Below are 12,858 nucleotides of genomic sequence, written 5' to 3'. Positions count from 1 at the left end.
AAAACTTGTTGTTCGTTGTAAAATCCTATCTGGTGCACTAATGCCCTTTAGATAAGGAAACCTGTCAACTTTTCCTGGTCTGGCCTACATGTGACTCCAGACCCACAACACTGTGGTTGACTCTTAAAAGCCCTCAGGGATGGACAAATTCTGGACAGTGATGCCCATATCCCGTGAATGAATTAAAAAAAAATTATCAAATACCATTTGGAAGACGGTGTGTACCACACTAAACATATATCACCATCTACCTTATTGTTCTATCCAGTGTAACAATACAAGACTTTCATTCATATAGAGTCTTAACCCATCGGGGAAACTTCCTGCAGCCACAATGAATTACTCATAGGTCCAGATACTAACCCTCTGTCGGAAAATGTAGCAAGAAATTTAAACGTAATGTGATCCAACATAGAGAAAATAAGATGAATGACCAACTGGCCTCTTTATGACAGTGCTGGTTGAGAGAGGAATGTTGTCTAGGACACTGCAAGAACGTCCCTGCCCATCTTTACCATGGGATCTGAAACAACACTTGAGGCATTTGGTTTAACATCTCACCAGCCGTGAGCTAGCATTGTGATGATAGCAACAGGAGTGGACATTCAGTCCCCTGAATGTTTTCTATCTTTCAATTAAAGCATGGTTTATCCTAACCTCAACTATGTTTACCTGTCTTTGCTCCATGTTCTTTATTAACATGGGAAGCTCAAATTCACCAAGTAGTCGCAACGTTTTCAGGGGAAAAAATCCCAGGTTTTCCTGATTTGGTTGTAAAGATATGAACTGAACTACCCAACACTAATTTTGAAGAAGGTGACTGATGCCTCACCATGCTGACAAAGGGTGAGAGTATTTTCCATGCTCCAGTAGAATTCCTTCCAGCCAACATTGTCGTCACTGACAGAACTTTCCCAGGTTTTCCTTCCACTAAAATGACTGTAGGTTTTTTTTGTTATTCTTTCATGGGAAGTGGCACCGCATATAAGGTAAGGTCACCATCCTTAATCAACCATGAACTGATTTACTTACCAGGCCATTGCATAGGGCATTTAAGAGTCAACTACATTCAAGTGGGTCTGGAGTCACATCGAGACCAGACCAGAGAAGGCAGGAAAGGATGGCAGATTTCCTTCCCCAAAAGACATTAATAAACCAAATGAGTGCTTGCAGCAATCAATGTCCGTTCATGTTCACCGTTATTGAGACTACCTTTCAATTCCAGATCTTATGAACTGAATCAAAACTCCAGCAACTGCCATGATCGCATTTGAACCTATTCCCCCATAGCATTATGCCTGGGTATCTGGACTACTAGTCCAGTAAAATGATGGTCCAGTAACAATCCCACTATTCCACCACCTCCCCGAAGTAAGTTATGCTGGGCTCTGTAAGAGTGATTGGGTCCGAGTGTGGTTGCCTCTTGAATGCCGTGTGCAATGGCCTAATAAGTCAATCAGTTCATGGATGATTAAGGATGGGCAACCTTACCCTGTCAGCGGTGCCAACCCCCATGAAGGAATTACAAAAGTGACGCCACACACCAGATTTTTCTTTCTGAGCTCTGCACAGGCATGGTTTAATACCCAGACAGTAACAATAAAATATATATTCCAATGTTGCATGGTGTGAAAGCTGTGGAGCATTTCACATCCTATGTCTCTGCAATAAGATAAGTCATTTATTTGTAATCAACCTTGTTGACTCGTATGTAAAAGCAAGGAAATCTGAAATAAAAACTGAAAATGCTGGATTAAGTCAGCAGGTTTGGCAGCATTAACAGTTAGAATCATAGAGTCTCTACAGTACAGAAGGAGGCCATTTGGCCCATTGAGTTACATCAACCCTCAGAAAGAGAATCCTACCTAGGCCCAATCTCCTGCCCTACCCTGTAACCCCATAACCCCCACCTAACCTTTGGATACTAAGGTGCAATTTAGCATACCAATCCACCTAACCAGAACATCTTTAGACTGTGGGAGAAAACCGGAGCACCCAGAGGAAACACACACAGACTCAGACATGAGGCTGGATTTGAACCCAGGACCCTGAGGCTGTGAGGCAGCAATGTTAACTGTGTCACCATGTCACCCCAGTTCTCCACAAAAGCTGCTAGACTCATTGACTTCTTTTGGCTTTCCTCTACTCTTAATTTTCCCAGCCTTACCAAAATGGCTGATTTGGTATAGTTTTCAGACATGACTAATACCAGAAGAACAGACCTCATTATTTGTGCTTTGTCCCTCACCGTCTCCTATTTTCAATAGATCGTGTGATGGATTTCCTTTTTTATCAGGGTCTGAGAGGACAGCACTACAAATGGGACCAAAATCCCTCCTACAGAGTTTGAGGATAGAGATATGTTTTCTATTTCCAAAAATAAACCTCATTGGCTCAAACAGTACAAAAGAAGAGCCATAAACATTCAGTGCGGTATATTGAATTTCAAGCTCAACAATGTTCTCTATTTCATACACTCCATATGGCAGCGAGTTCCATATTCTCACCACTTTCTGTGGAAAGAAATCCCTCCGAATATTGGAAGAAAGATGACACTCCAAGACCTTCCAGGATCTGTTGATGTTATTTTCTCGACCACAGTCCCTGTGAGAAGGGGCGGCATGGTGACACAGTGGTCAACACTGCTGCCTCACAGCGCCGAGGACTTGGGTTCAATTCTGGCCCTGGATCACTGTCCATGTGGAGTTTGTAAATTTTCCCCGTGACTTCGTGGGTCGCACTCCCGCAACCCAAAGATGTGTAGCGTAGGTGGATTGGCCACACTAAATTGACCCTTATTGATTTAAAAAAATATTTTTAAAAATCCCTGTGAGTGATCCATTAAATGCAGAGACCTGTGTTATGGAGTTGTCTGGGAGGACCCAGCCTCGGTACAAAATTCACTTCATCTCTTCCGACTTGATCTGTAAACAATCATTCCTGTAACCGGTGGTAACCCTCTCTACCATAATGGTAGGTGGAAGCTGTGACTTGGAGGTAGTGTTCTTGTCTGTGGGATAGAAGAGTATGAGATGCAATCCTATGGATATAACCTACTGTTGTTCTCTTGCAGGGCTGAGTGATTAAAATATATGATACCTCATCCCCTCGGCCACCCCCTCTACTGAGCCCATAATTTGCTCTGCCGTTTGAACATAACTTATTGCATGGATAACTTATTTACCATGAATTAGAAATATATCCTCTGTGGACTCTCTAATGGGCTGACCTCATCAACAGTATACCCCCGTATGCTTCACCCGATGCCACTGTTTATGTAGTTACATTGTGTACCTTGTGTTGTCCAATTATGCATTTTCTTTTCTGTTATTTTCTCTTCCTGTACTTAAATGATCTGTTGAGCTGCTCGCTGAAAAATACATTCACAGTACCTCGGTACACGTGACAATAAACAACATCCAATCTAATGTGTCTCGACCTACATTTCTTCCCTCATCCAACATCTTTGATACAGCTGTTTTGGTCTCGTTCTCATCACTGTGCTCCAGGTGGATGGCATGGCAACAATGCAAGTAATTAGTTTGAAGGCTCTTTGGGGCCAGCAAGGAGGCACACAATTTGCACAATCAGGCAGCAGACTGTTGATCAGTGCAAGTCCGCAGACAGGGGAGTGTAGATCTGCAGATAAGGGAGAGTCCGGTCACTTCCCTCCAACAGGCATCTCAGGGACACAAAGTTTCTCCCCGACGTTAAATCCCCTTGTGACGTTCAAACGTTGATCGTGATGACGTCATGCGCCATTTGCCATGCTTCGCCCCCCCAGGCCCGCGCATGCCCGGCTCTGTAACAATAAAAGCACATTAGCTCATTATTCCTTATCGCCGCAGGAGAATCGTTTCTCCAATTCCTCTTTTGGTTCTTTTTTTTAAATGATCAAGAATCAGAAACTGATCAAAAGTAACAATGTCCGAATGCATGGAACCTCATGAGTTTATACTTGTTTTCAATAAAGCTTATGCCAGCACTTTTACGCTTCCACCGTAATTATTCTTGATGACTTCTTAACACTTACCACACTTTGGGTTTTAGGTTCGGTGGCTGCAATCATTAGCGCACAGTTTCGAGATCTGGATCTATCTGACAACACGGATCAGCCAGGGGTTTATAATCGGCAGCCAGTTCAGGCTGGAGAAAAGGACAATGGGATTTCAATCCCCGCCCGCCTCTCTCCCTACCCCACCCCACCTCCAGGGCCAAACATCCATGAAAGTTACACCCTCTGGGCCAGAGTTCAATTCACATCCCATCAGCTAAAGCTGGTCTTCCTTGATCCTACTCTCCACTTTGGCTGGAGGGGTTTAGCTGCACAGTAGTCAGAAAGTCGAAACTGAAAGCGGATTTGAAGTGCTGAGTGTGAACATGGCTTCCAGACAGGAGGCCGAGAGTTTGACCGAGGAGGCAATTTGTCCAGTTTGTCTTGATTTCTTCGTTGACCCGGTAATACTGGATTGTGGACACAACTTCTGCCGCTCTTGTATCACCCAGTGTTGCAAAAAGAAGATCAACTCCTGTCCGGAATGTAGAGAGAGGATTCCGAAGCGAAACCTCAAGATAAATCGGGCCTTAGCGAATCTGGCCGAGAAAGCTCGAAATTTAAGCATGAATCAGAATGAGAAGGAAAACAAACTTCACTGCGAGGAACATCAGGAAGAACTGAAGCTGTTTTGTGAAACTGACAAGAAACTGATCTGTGTGATTTGCAGAGATTCGTGGGAACACAAAGACCACTGTTTGCTGTCGGTTAAAAAAGCTGCTGAAATCTATAGGGTAAAAGGGAAAATATTTTATAAACTGATAATTTCATCACATTTTCCTGCTCTAACATTGTCATTCTGTCATTTTCTCTTCCAATCCCAGGATCAACGGAAATCTTCCTTAGATTCTCTCAGGGAGAATAAAAAGGCGGTTCTAAAAACCGAGCAGAAACAGAAACGGAAGATTTCTGAAGTTAGGGTAAGGTCTCCCTGTGCTGCTTTTCTGGGATCTCGGTTAGTTTTATTCCCTTTATCGCGGGATATTAATTATGTTTCACATTTCGTTTGGTAGGAGCAGTCGAGCAGTCTGCAGACCCGCATCGCATTCGAGTTCAGTAAAATGCACCAGATTCTCACTGAGAAAGAGCAGCGTTTACTCAGAGATCTCAGGGAAGAAGAGGAGAGGATTCTGGAAACAATGGAGAAAAACCTTCAAGAGATCCAGGAGAATTTAATTTCTATTGAGGAGAAACTCTCCAACTTGCAGAAACAGGTGGAGCAAAAAGACGAGCTGACAATTCTGAAGGTGAGGTCAGTCCACTGAGATTTCCCAAAATAATTCACAACTGTAAAACATCTATTACATTACTGAAACATTAGAAACAGACTGAACAGGATTATTTTGTTGTTGTTGATGATGTCGTTCATTCTATCGTGGTTTTGCTGCTGTCACCAAACCAACCCGCACATACTGCAGAATGCGGGAATACCTGCAATGTCTGGGTTGTTGCCCAAATTCAATTTCCAAGTAGAATGTTGTGAATGTCTGTGCGTCTGAGAGAGAGAGAGATTGTGCTACTGTTTCCGAGTATTGAAGCGGTGGAGTTCTAGTACCTCACACAGATCAGATTTGTTTTCAATGTAAGTCACTCGCTGAATCCTTTAGCAGAGAAAGAAACAACCTGGGCCATTCTGCCTCTTAATCGGAAGGTTCGCTGAAAGAGTTAGTCCCACTGCTGCTGCCCTTTCCCCACACCCGCAAGATCATTACCGTTTAAATAAATCTCTTCTGGGAATTATTATTGAATATGCTTGCTCCATCCCGGCAGTTAGAACATTCCAGATCATGAAAAAGCATTGTTACTTGTTCCTCGTTTTTGCCGCCAATTATCTTGAAGATTTATGTGTCACCCATCAGGTTCTTTATTGTATTCATGATTACGGGGAAGTGGGCTTCGCTGGCTAGCTCAGCATTTGTTGCCCATCCCTAATTGCCCCTGAGAAGGTGGTGGTGAGCTGCCTTCTTGAACCGCTGTGTAGGTAAACCCACAGTGCTGTTAGGGGATTTTGCTCCAGTGGTAGTGAACCAAGTCAGGATGGTGAGTGACTTGGAGGGGGACTTACATAGATACACAGATACATTTGGCCCATCAAGTCTGCACCGACCCACTCACTTCCACCCTACTCCCTGTAACCCAATAACCTCTCCTAACCGTTTTGGTCACTAAGGGCAATTTATCACGGCCAATCCACCTAACCTGCACGTTTTTGGGAGGAAACCAGAGCACCCGGAGGAAACCCATGCAGACACGGGGAAAACGGGCAGACTGCATACAGTGACCCAGCGGGGAATCGAACCTGACACCCTGGCGCTGTGAAGACACTTGTGTTGCCGTGCTGCCCACTTCTAGGTGGTCGTGTCCCCTTGTCCATCTAGATAGTAGCCGTCTTGCTTTTGAAAGTTGCAGCCGAAGGAGACTTGCTGAGTTCCTGCACTGCAGCTACCTGCCTCTCCTTTAAAACTCTACCATTTCATTTACATGTGTCCTCCCAAAATGCGGCACTTTACACTTCCGTGATTCACTTCATCTGCCCCGGAGTCTGGTCATTTATTTTCCAACGTCCTGGACTCTGTCGCCATCCTCAATACTGCACGTTTTATTTATTTCAGGAGGAAGCTTCCCGGAGTAAAAGGTAGGAAACATTCTTTACGGAAAATCTGCACATTTGCTAAAGCAAAAACCTCAGAGAAGTATTGTTACTGTGAGCGGACTTTTGTTCACCCTGGCACATTAATAACAGGGCCTAATTTTAGCCCACACAGAACCTATTCACTCTCACCGAGTTAAAATCATGCCCTTGGAGGTTTGTTACTAAGGTGACGATAACACCGTTTGTGGTTCACGTGTAATTTTATATAATCACAAGCTTTATTGCAGTGATGCATCAGAATGAGGTTTCATTTAAATGTCCTACGGCATTGCATCGATTGACAAGACAAACATTAAACTGAATCCCAGCCTGAAGTGAACACGTGCGTGGCTTTTGACCAATCCGAGAAAGACATAACTCGGAAGGGAAATGGGTCCCATTTCAATCAGAGTACAAATGTGTTCTGTGACCACCACAGACACAATCGCACTAACCTGTACTTGTACAATTCCGTTAGCATAATTGAATGTCCCAAAGACCTCCACGGGTTACAAAGCAAAATGGAAACAGAAAGGCAACGGGGGATGGAGACAGGTTTTCGATCTTAAAGGAGGGAAGAGAAATAAAGGGACGGAAACGTTTTGGGAGGGAATTTCCAAAGCTTAAAGACTCGGACGCTGAAAGCAATGGGGGGATTAACTGAAATCAGAGATGCTCAAGAGGCCAAAACTGGAGGAGAGTGTTGTGGGTCCCAAGTGTGCTGCTTGAATAGCTACACAGCTTGTAATGTTAATCATCCATCAAGGCCGTTGGCTGAATATTTACTTTCTCTTGTGGAATATTATGTCTCAGCAACTAATCCGTTCTCAAGGCTATGAGCCGTTTAATTAATATGGGCGTTTCGATTATCTGCTCTTGCATTTCCAAGATATTTATCGCTCAGTGTAGAAAAAGGTTAAAATGTCTCTTTCTGCCACATTTATTCCATCGTAGAAAGTGTTGAAAGACTGGAATGTAGGGTAGCTCCTCCATTTAAAATATTTCTTAAATATTCTAAAAATTATTAATATATGACATCGACTCTTTGTTTACAGGATTAATGAAGGCAATCACACCCCTTCAGTAGCTAATGTAGACCTGTCTATCAGAAAGTTCAATGGGCCTTTACAGTACACAGTATGGAGAGAAATGCTGGACTCCATTGACCCCGGTAACAATTCTTGTATTTGTTTGCCTGATTCTGAATCCAGTTTTGACGTGACTAAATGAGCTCTAAGGCTGCAGACTAAATATTTAGGTTCCCAATTGTTAATTCTTATATTTTACTCTCTGTGGGGTCGTCTGCGTTGTTGTCTGAAGCCATCAGCACCGTGTGTCAAAGCAGTGAAGGGATCTGTATAACCAGAACAATAGAGCATCAATCTCAGTGTACAAAACTAAATTTGCTGAGGAGATTGGACTAGTCCCATCTAGAACACTGGGTAACATTTTTCAATCAATATATTAATGGAAACACAACCAGGCATAGGAGAGAATCTGTTGAAAGACAACTGATCTATTAGTCAAGGCGCATGCTTGCAGAAACTATGAGACTGCACTGGATAAGAGAGGGGGTGCATTGATGTTATTGAAAGGTTCACGGTACAAAACAGCATCGAGAAGATACATATCAGTACCTTTAACAAAGTTATGGAGTCTATAACAAAGTAGAGGGTCAAACACAGAAGAGGTAGTGTGAAAAGATAGTTTCGAGTGAGCGAGATTCAGAGTTTGAGTGACACCCATTGATTGAGTATAGTCAACCAGTGAGCCCAATACGCCTCCTGTTGATCAATTCTAAATTTTTGAATTCAATACAATGTTGCTGGAGTTGTTCATTGGAGTATAGTATTGGAAGGTGCTCAGTGGCCCCTGAGGGTGCAGACGAGTCAGAAAATTCAGCAAATCTTTTGTTGAGCGTGGGTGGGAAGGGAGTGGATGACTGGCAAAGCTAAAGAGCAGTGAGCACCAGTAAAAGAAAATCATGCACACCTGCTCAGAGAAGCAAAACGGAACACAAAGTCCTTGCATTTGAAAGGATTGCCTTTTGCAATCATTGTGCCTCAACGTGCTTCACAGATAACAAAGTACTTTTGGGGAATAGTCATTGTGATAATGTTTGAAATGAGACCAATCAATTTGATAACATCGAGGTCTCAAATTGAAAATTGGGAGAATGATAAAGTGCTTTGTTTTGAGGATATTGGTTGCAGAATAATCATTTGTCGCGAACAATGAGAAAATTATCTGCATGCATTTTTTCTGTTGGAAACCTCCAGCAGTTACTATAAGCCATTCAGCAGCTATTGAGCCCAATATTCATTTCCATTGCATTCATAGATACAAATATTTAGTGGAGTTTGTTATGAGATGCCACATCAGCACTGCCCATGTCGCTGCACCAACCGGCTTTCTCTCTCCCCTCTCCTCTCCACCCTCCTCACCTACTCTCACTTCCCATGTGACTTCCCCTCTGTCTCATTCACATCCCAATCCCACTCTCCCCAATAACTTTAAGCTTCCCCTCCACTCTCCCACCTCCCACTCTCCACACCCTATTCCCCATCACTCTCATCCCCATTTCTCTCCCCTCCTTCTCACTTCCCCTATCTCCCTGCCCAGCTATTTTCAGCTCCCCACTCACTCTACCCCCTCATATTCTCTCCTCTCTCCCTCACATTCACCTCCCCTACTCTCCCCTCCTGCTCTCTATCTCTCTTCCCTCACCTTCCTGCTCTATCCCCTTCTACTCCCACATTCTCTTTTCCCCTTCCTACACATTCTATCCCTTCGATGTCCAGTTCCCTAAATCACTGACTGTATTATTTTAACTTTCCTCCAGCTCCAGTCTCTCTGACTCTGGATCCAAACCAAATGAATTCCCGGCTCATCTTCTCCAGTGACCACAGCAGCGTGAGATTTGGAAATGAACCACAGCGGCTTTCCGGTTCTCCGGAGACGTTTCATGTCTGGCCCTTTGTCCTGGGATCACAGGGATTCACGTCAGGGAGACATTACTGGGAGGTGGAGGTGGGGAAGAAGACTCAATGGATTGTGGGAGTGGCCCGAGAGTCTGTGAACAGGGAAGGGAGAATGGACCTGAGCCCTGAGAACGGCTACTGGACTGTGTGGCTGGAATTTGGAAATTACTATTTTGCGGTCACTTCCCCCTCACTGACCCCCCTCACCCAGAGGGTGAATCCGCATAAAATAGGAGTGTACCTGAACTATGAGGATGGGCAGGTGTCATTTTACAATGCAGACAACATGTCCCATCTCCACACTTACACTCACGCTTTCACTGAGAGAATCTTTCCCTTCTTCCATCCGGGATGGAATATTGACGGGAAAAACTCGGCACCGCTGAAAATCTGTGGGATTAAAGGTCACTGACAGATCCATCCCATAATTTCACACTCTCTCCCTGCCTCCTGCCAGCTGTAAACTGATGGATGTGGGTCTCAGTCACTGGTGGAGAGAGAAGCCAGGTTAACATTCTGGGTAGAAGCTATGGATTGGAACCGGGAACTGAAAGGACCTCTGTAGGAGTTTGGGGGGGGGGGGGGGGGGGGGGGGGGGGGGGGGGGTGCGGGAGGAGGCAGAGAAGAGACAAATAGAAACTCAAAAGTAATTTAAACAAATCAGTTTTGAATATCCGTAAGTAACAAAATTCCAGTGAAAGCCATTGAAGGACCCATTCTGTCGAGCTAAATGATTCACAACAGCGTTCCTTTTGAATGAATTGATTAGATCACAGGAACACAAGAACAATGAAAAGAGTTAAGCCTTAATGCCCTGAGAACCTGCTCAGTAATTCAGTACTGCCTAATCTTCTGTTACAACTCCACTTTCCTATCCACTCCCCATATACTGTAATACCGAGACACCAAAAATCTGTCTAAGCCTTAAATATATTCACAACCCTCTGAGATTTACAACTCGGAGAGAATAAAATTCTCCTCATTTTAGTCCTAAACAATCAGCCCTTTATCCTGAGACTGTGCCCCCGTATTCTAGACGTCCCAGTGAGGGGGGAAACAAGTCCTGTGTCCATCCTGTAAGTTTCATTAAGGACACCTCTTATTTCTCTAAACTCGAGAGGCCATAGGTTCAGCCTCTCATCATGGGTTAAGCCACTTACTTGTCCCATGCTCCACTCTGGTGAACCGTCACTCTACTGCATGCTTGTAAAATAGTTTATTTCCTTCTTTCTAAAATAGTTGTCGGTATTATTTGCATTACAAGATATTTCCTGCTGCCATTTCATTTATTTTAAGTCAGTGTGAACAATATTTGTATTCTTATCTGGTATTCAGGCGTGATTGAGTATTTTATGGCTCTGATACGAAAACAGGAGCAGAACCAAGGAGGTGGTGGTGTAATCCAGAGACCTGGGGCTGGTCTGGGCCCTGGGTTCAAATCCCACCAATGTTGCAATTTAAATTCAATAAAAGTCTGGAATTAAAAGTCCATGACCATCGCTGATTGTCAAACAAAGAGATCTGCTTTGTCAATATGGTTCATGGAAGGAAATCTGTCGTCCTTGATGCTATATGTGACTCCAGACTCGCAGCAATGTGGTTGACTCTGAAATGCCCTAAGCAAGGGAAATCAGGGCCAATAAATGCTGGTCCGGCCAGCGATAGCCACATTTAGCCACAAATACTAGTACCAGGGTTGAGAATATCTATTACAGTCTCCACACATTTTACTGGGTGAGCTCTTTAAAAAAGCTTCCAGAGGAAGATTGCTTTGGTTGATGGTCTTTATTAATTATGCAAAATTAAAATATTGATCAAAAAACCCCAAACACCTTGATACCGTTGTTTAGTTATTTTCAGAGAACATGTTGTACCCCTGCTTCTCAAATATAATTTCCTGAAACACACATGTTAACACACAGCAGATAGATGATGGAGCACTAAAAAAAGGCTCAATTTTGCAGTATGAAAGAGCACAAGCGTACAACTTCAACAACTCACTGGTCTCCGCTGTCAAAACTCTGAAAGAAAAGGTTTGGCTCCTTGAGAGGAGCAAATGAGAACTAATGGAAGGGAACAGTTATACTGAGGGTGAATCACTGTAATCTTTGACAGGGGTTATTCCTACACGGCATGTCTGCCAACGCAAGGTAGCCACACATGGTGGCCGCCAATATCAAACCCACATTCACACTAGTCCTCAAATGTGCGTAACGCCAATAATGTCACTCTGCTGTGCCCAGTCTGTATTTTCTGCTAAACTGTGAGTGCAAGGGTAATGTGAATCAAGCGACGCAAATTGAAATAAAGAATTGTGGATAGCTTGATTTAAATGACTTTCAGTGAGGATGTAGCAAGGGCAGCATGGTAGCTTCTGCTATTTTTGGTCTTTTGGGCTCTTTTAAGGGCCCGCAGCGGTGCTGGTTGTACTTTTCCCCGGGTGGGAACACATCCACCGTGCTTATCTGCCGGTGGATGGACTGGACCAGAAGCGGAGTGGTCAAAAAATCGGCTTTGGAGCAGAAAAAGGTGCGAGGCAGGAAAAACAAGATGGCGGCGGGCGGGGAACCGGCAGCGCGGCAGCAGTGGGTGTAGGAGCAGCTCCATCGCTGCTTCAGAGAGCTGAAGGCTGAGATCCTGGAACCGTTTAAGGCCTCGCTGGACAAGCTCATGGCGACTCAGACGGCTCAGGGCGCGGACACCCGAGAGCTACGGCAAAAGGCCTCGGAGAGCGAGGACGAACTCCTGGGCCTGGCAGTGAAGGTGGAGTCGCATGAGGCACTTCACAAGAAATGGCTGGCAAGGATGGAGGAGATGGAGAACCACTCCCGTTGGAAGAACCTGCGGATTCTGGGCCTCCCGGAGGGGCTGGAATGTTCGGATTTGGGGGCCTATGTGGTTGTGATGCTGAACTCGTTAATGGGCGCGGGGTCGTTCCAAGGACCATTGGAGCTGGAGGGGGCCTATCGAGTGCTGTTGAGGAAGCCCAGGCCGAACGAACCGCCTCGGGCGGTGCTGGTCCGTTTTCACCGCTTCGTTAACCGTGAATGCGTGCTGAGATGGGCGAAGAAGGAAAGAAGCAGCAAGTGGGAGAATGTAGAGATCAGGATCTATCAGGACTGGAGCGCGGAGGTGGCGAAGAGAAGGGCTGGTTTCAATCGGGCGAAGGGAGTGCTTCACAGGAAGGGGGT

General features: G+C 44.7%; 1 protein-coding gene and 1 long non-coding RNA gene across 3 annotated transcripts; one reads left to right on the top strand and one right to left on the bottom strand.

The window, feature by feature from the left end:
* Positions 1-3,399: 3,399 nt before the first annotated feature.
* On the bottom strand, positions 3,400-4,110 carry LOC119975443. Its single transcript, XR_005462765.1, has 2 exons — positions 4,034-4,110; positions 3,400-3,802 (listed from the first exon to the last, which is right to left on the bottom strand). It is a non-coding gene; the product is annotated as an uncharacterized LOC119975443 (long non-coding RNA).
* A 115-nt stretch (positions 4,111-4,225) lies between these two features.
* On the top strand, positions 4,226-10,236 carry LOC119975431 (zinc-binding protein A33-like). Of its 2 annotated transcripts, XM_038815073.1 has the most exons (6): positions 4,229-4,788; positions 4,879-4,974; positions 5,068-5,301; positions 6,667-6,689; positions 7,742-7,857; positions 9,529-10,236. In XM_038815073.1, the coding sequence occupies exons 1-6, from the start codon at positions 4,381-4,383 to the stop codon at positions 10,077-10,079; spliced, it is 1,428 nt and encodes a 475-aa protein (XP_038671001.1). In that variant the 5' UTR covers positions 4,229-4,380; the 3' UTR covers positions 10,080-10,236. The 2 variants fall into 2 exon arrangements, with proteins under 2 accessions (XP_038671002.1, XP_038671001.1); XM_038815074.1 differs by lacking the exon at positions 6,667-6,689 and having other exon boundaries at positions 4,226-4,788; positions 5,068-5,306.
* The last annotated feature ends 2,622 nt before the right edge of the window (positions 10,237-12,858 follow it).

This window comes from Scyliorhinus canicula, chromosome 13, assembly GCF_902713615.1.
Source record: "Scyliorhinus canicula chromosome 13, sScyCan1.1, whole genome shotgun sequence".
NCBI classification, from domain to species: domain Eukaryota; kingdom Metazoa; phylum Chordata; class Chondrichthyes; order Carcharhiniformes; family Scyliorhinidae; genus Scyliorhinus; species Scyliorhinus canicula.
The sequence above is the reverse complement of the archived record's forward strand: the minus strand, read 5'-3'. Positions and strand labels throughout refer to the sequence as shown.

Bases quoted from the DNA above. Each gene is read 5' to 3' on its own strand.
- LOC119975431 (XM_038815073.1), top strand. From the start codon at position 4,381: ATGGCTTCCAGACAGGAGGCCGAGAGTTTGACCGAGGAGGCAATTTGT. The intron at 4,975-5,067 runs GTAAGGTCTCCC...TTCGTTTGGTAG, and splicing joins GGAAGATTTCTGAAGTTAGG to GAGCAGTCGAGCAGTCTGCA. The intron at 5,302-6,666 runs GTGAGGTCAGTC...TATTTATTTCAG, and splicing joins ACGAGCTGACAATTCTGAAG to GAGGAAGCTTCCCGGAGTAA.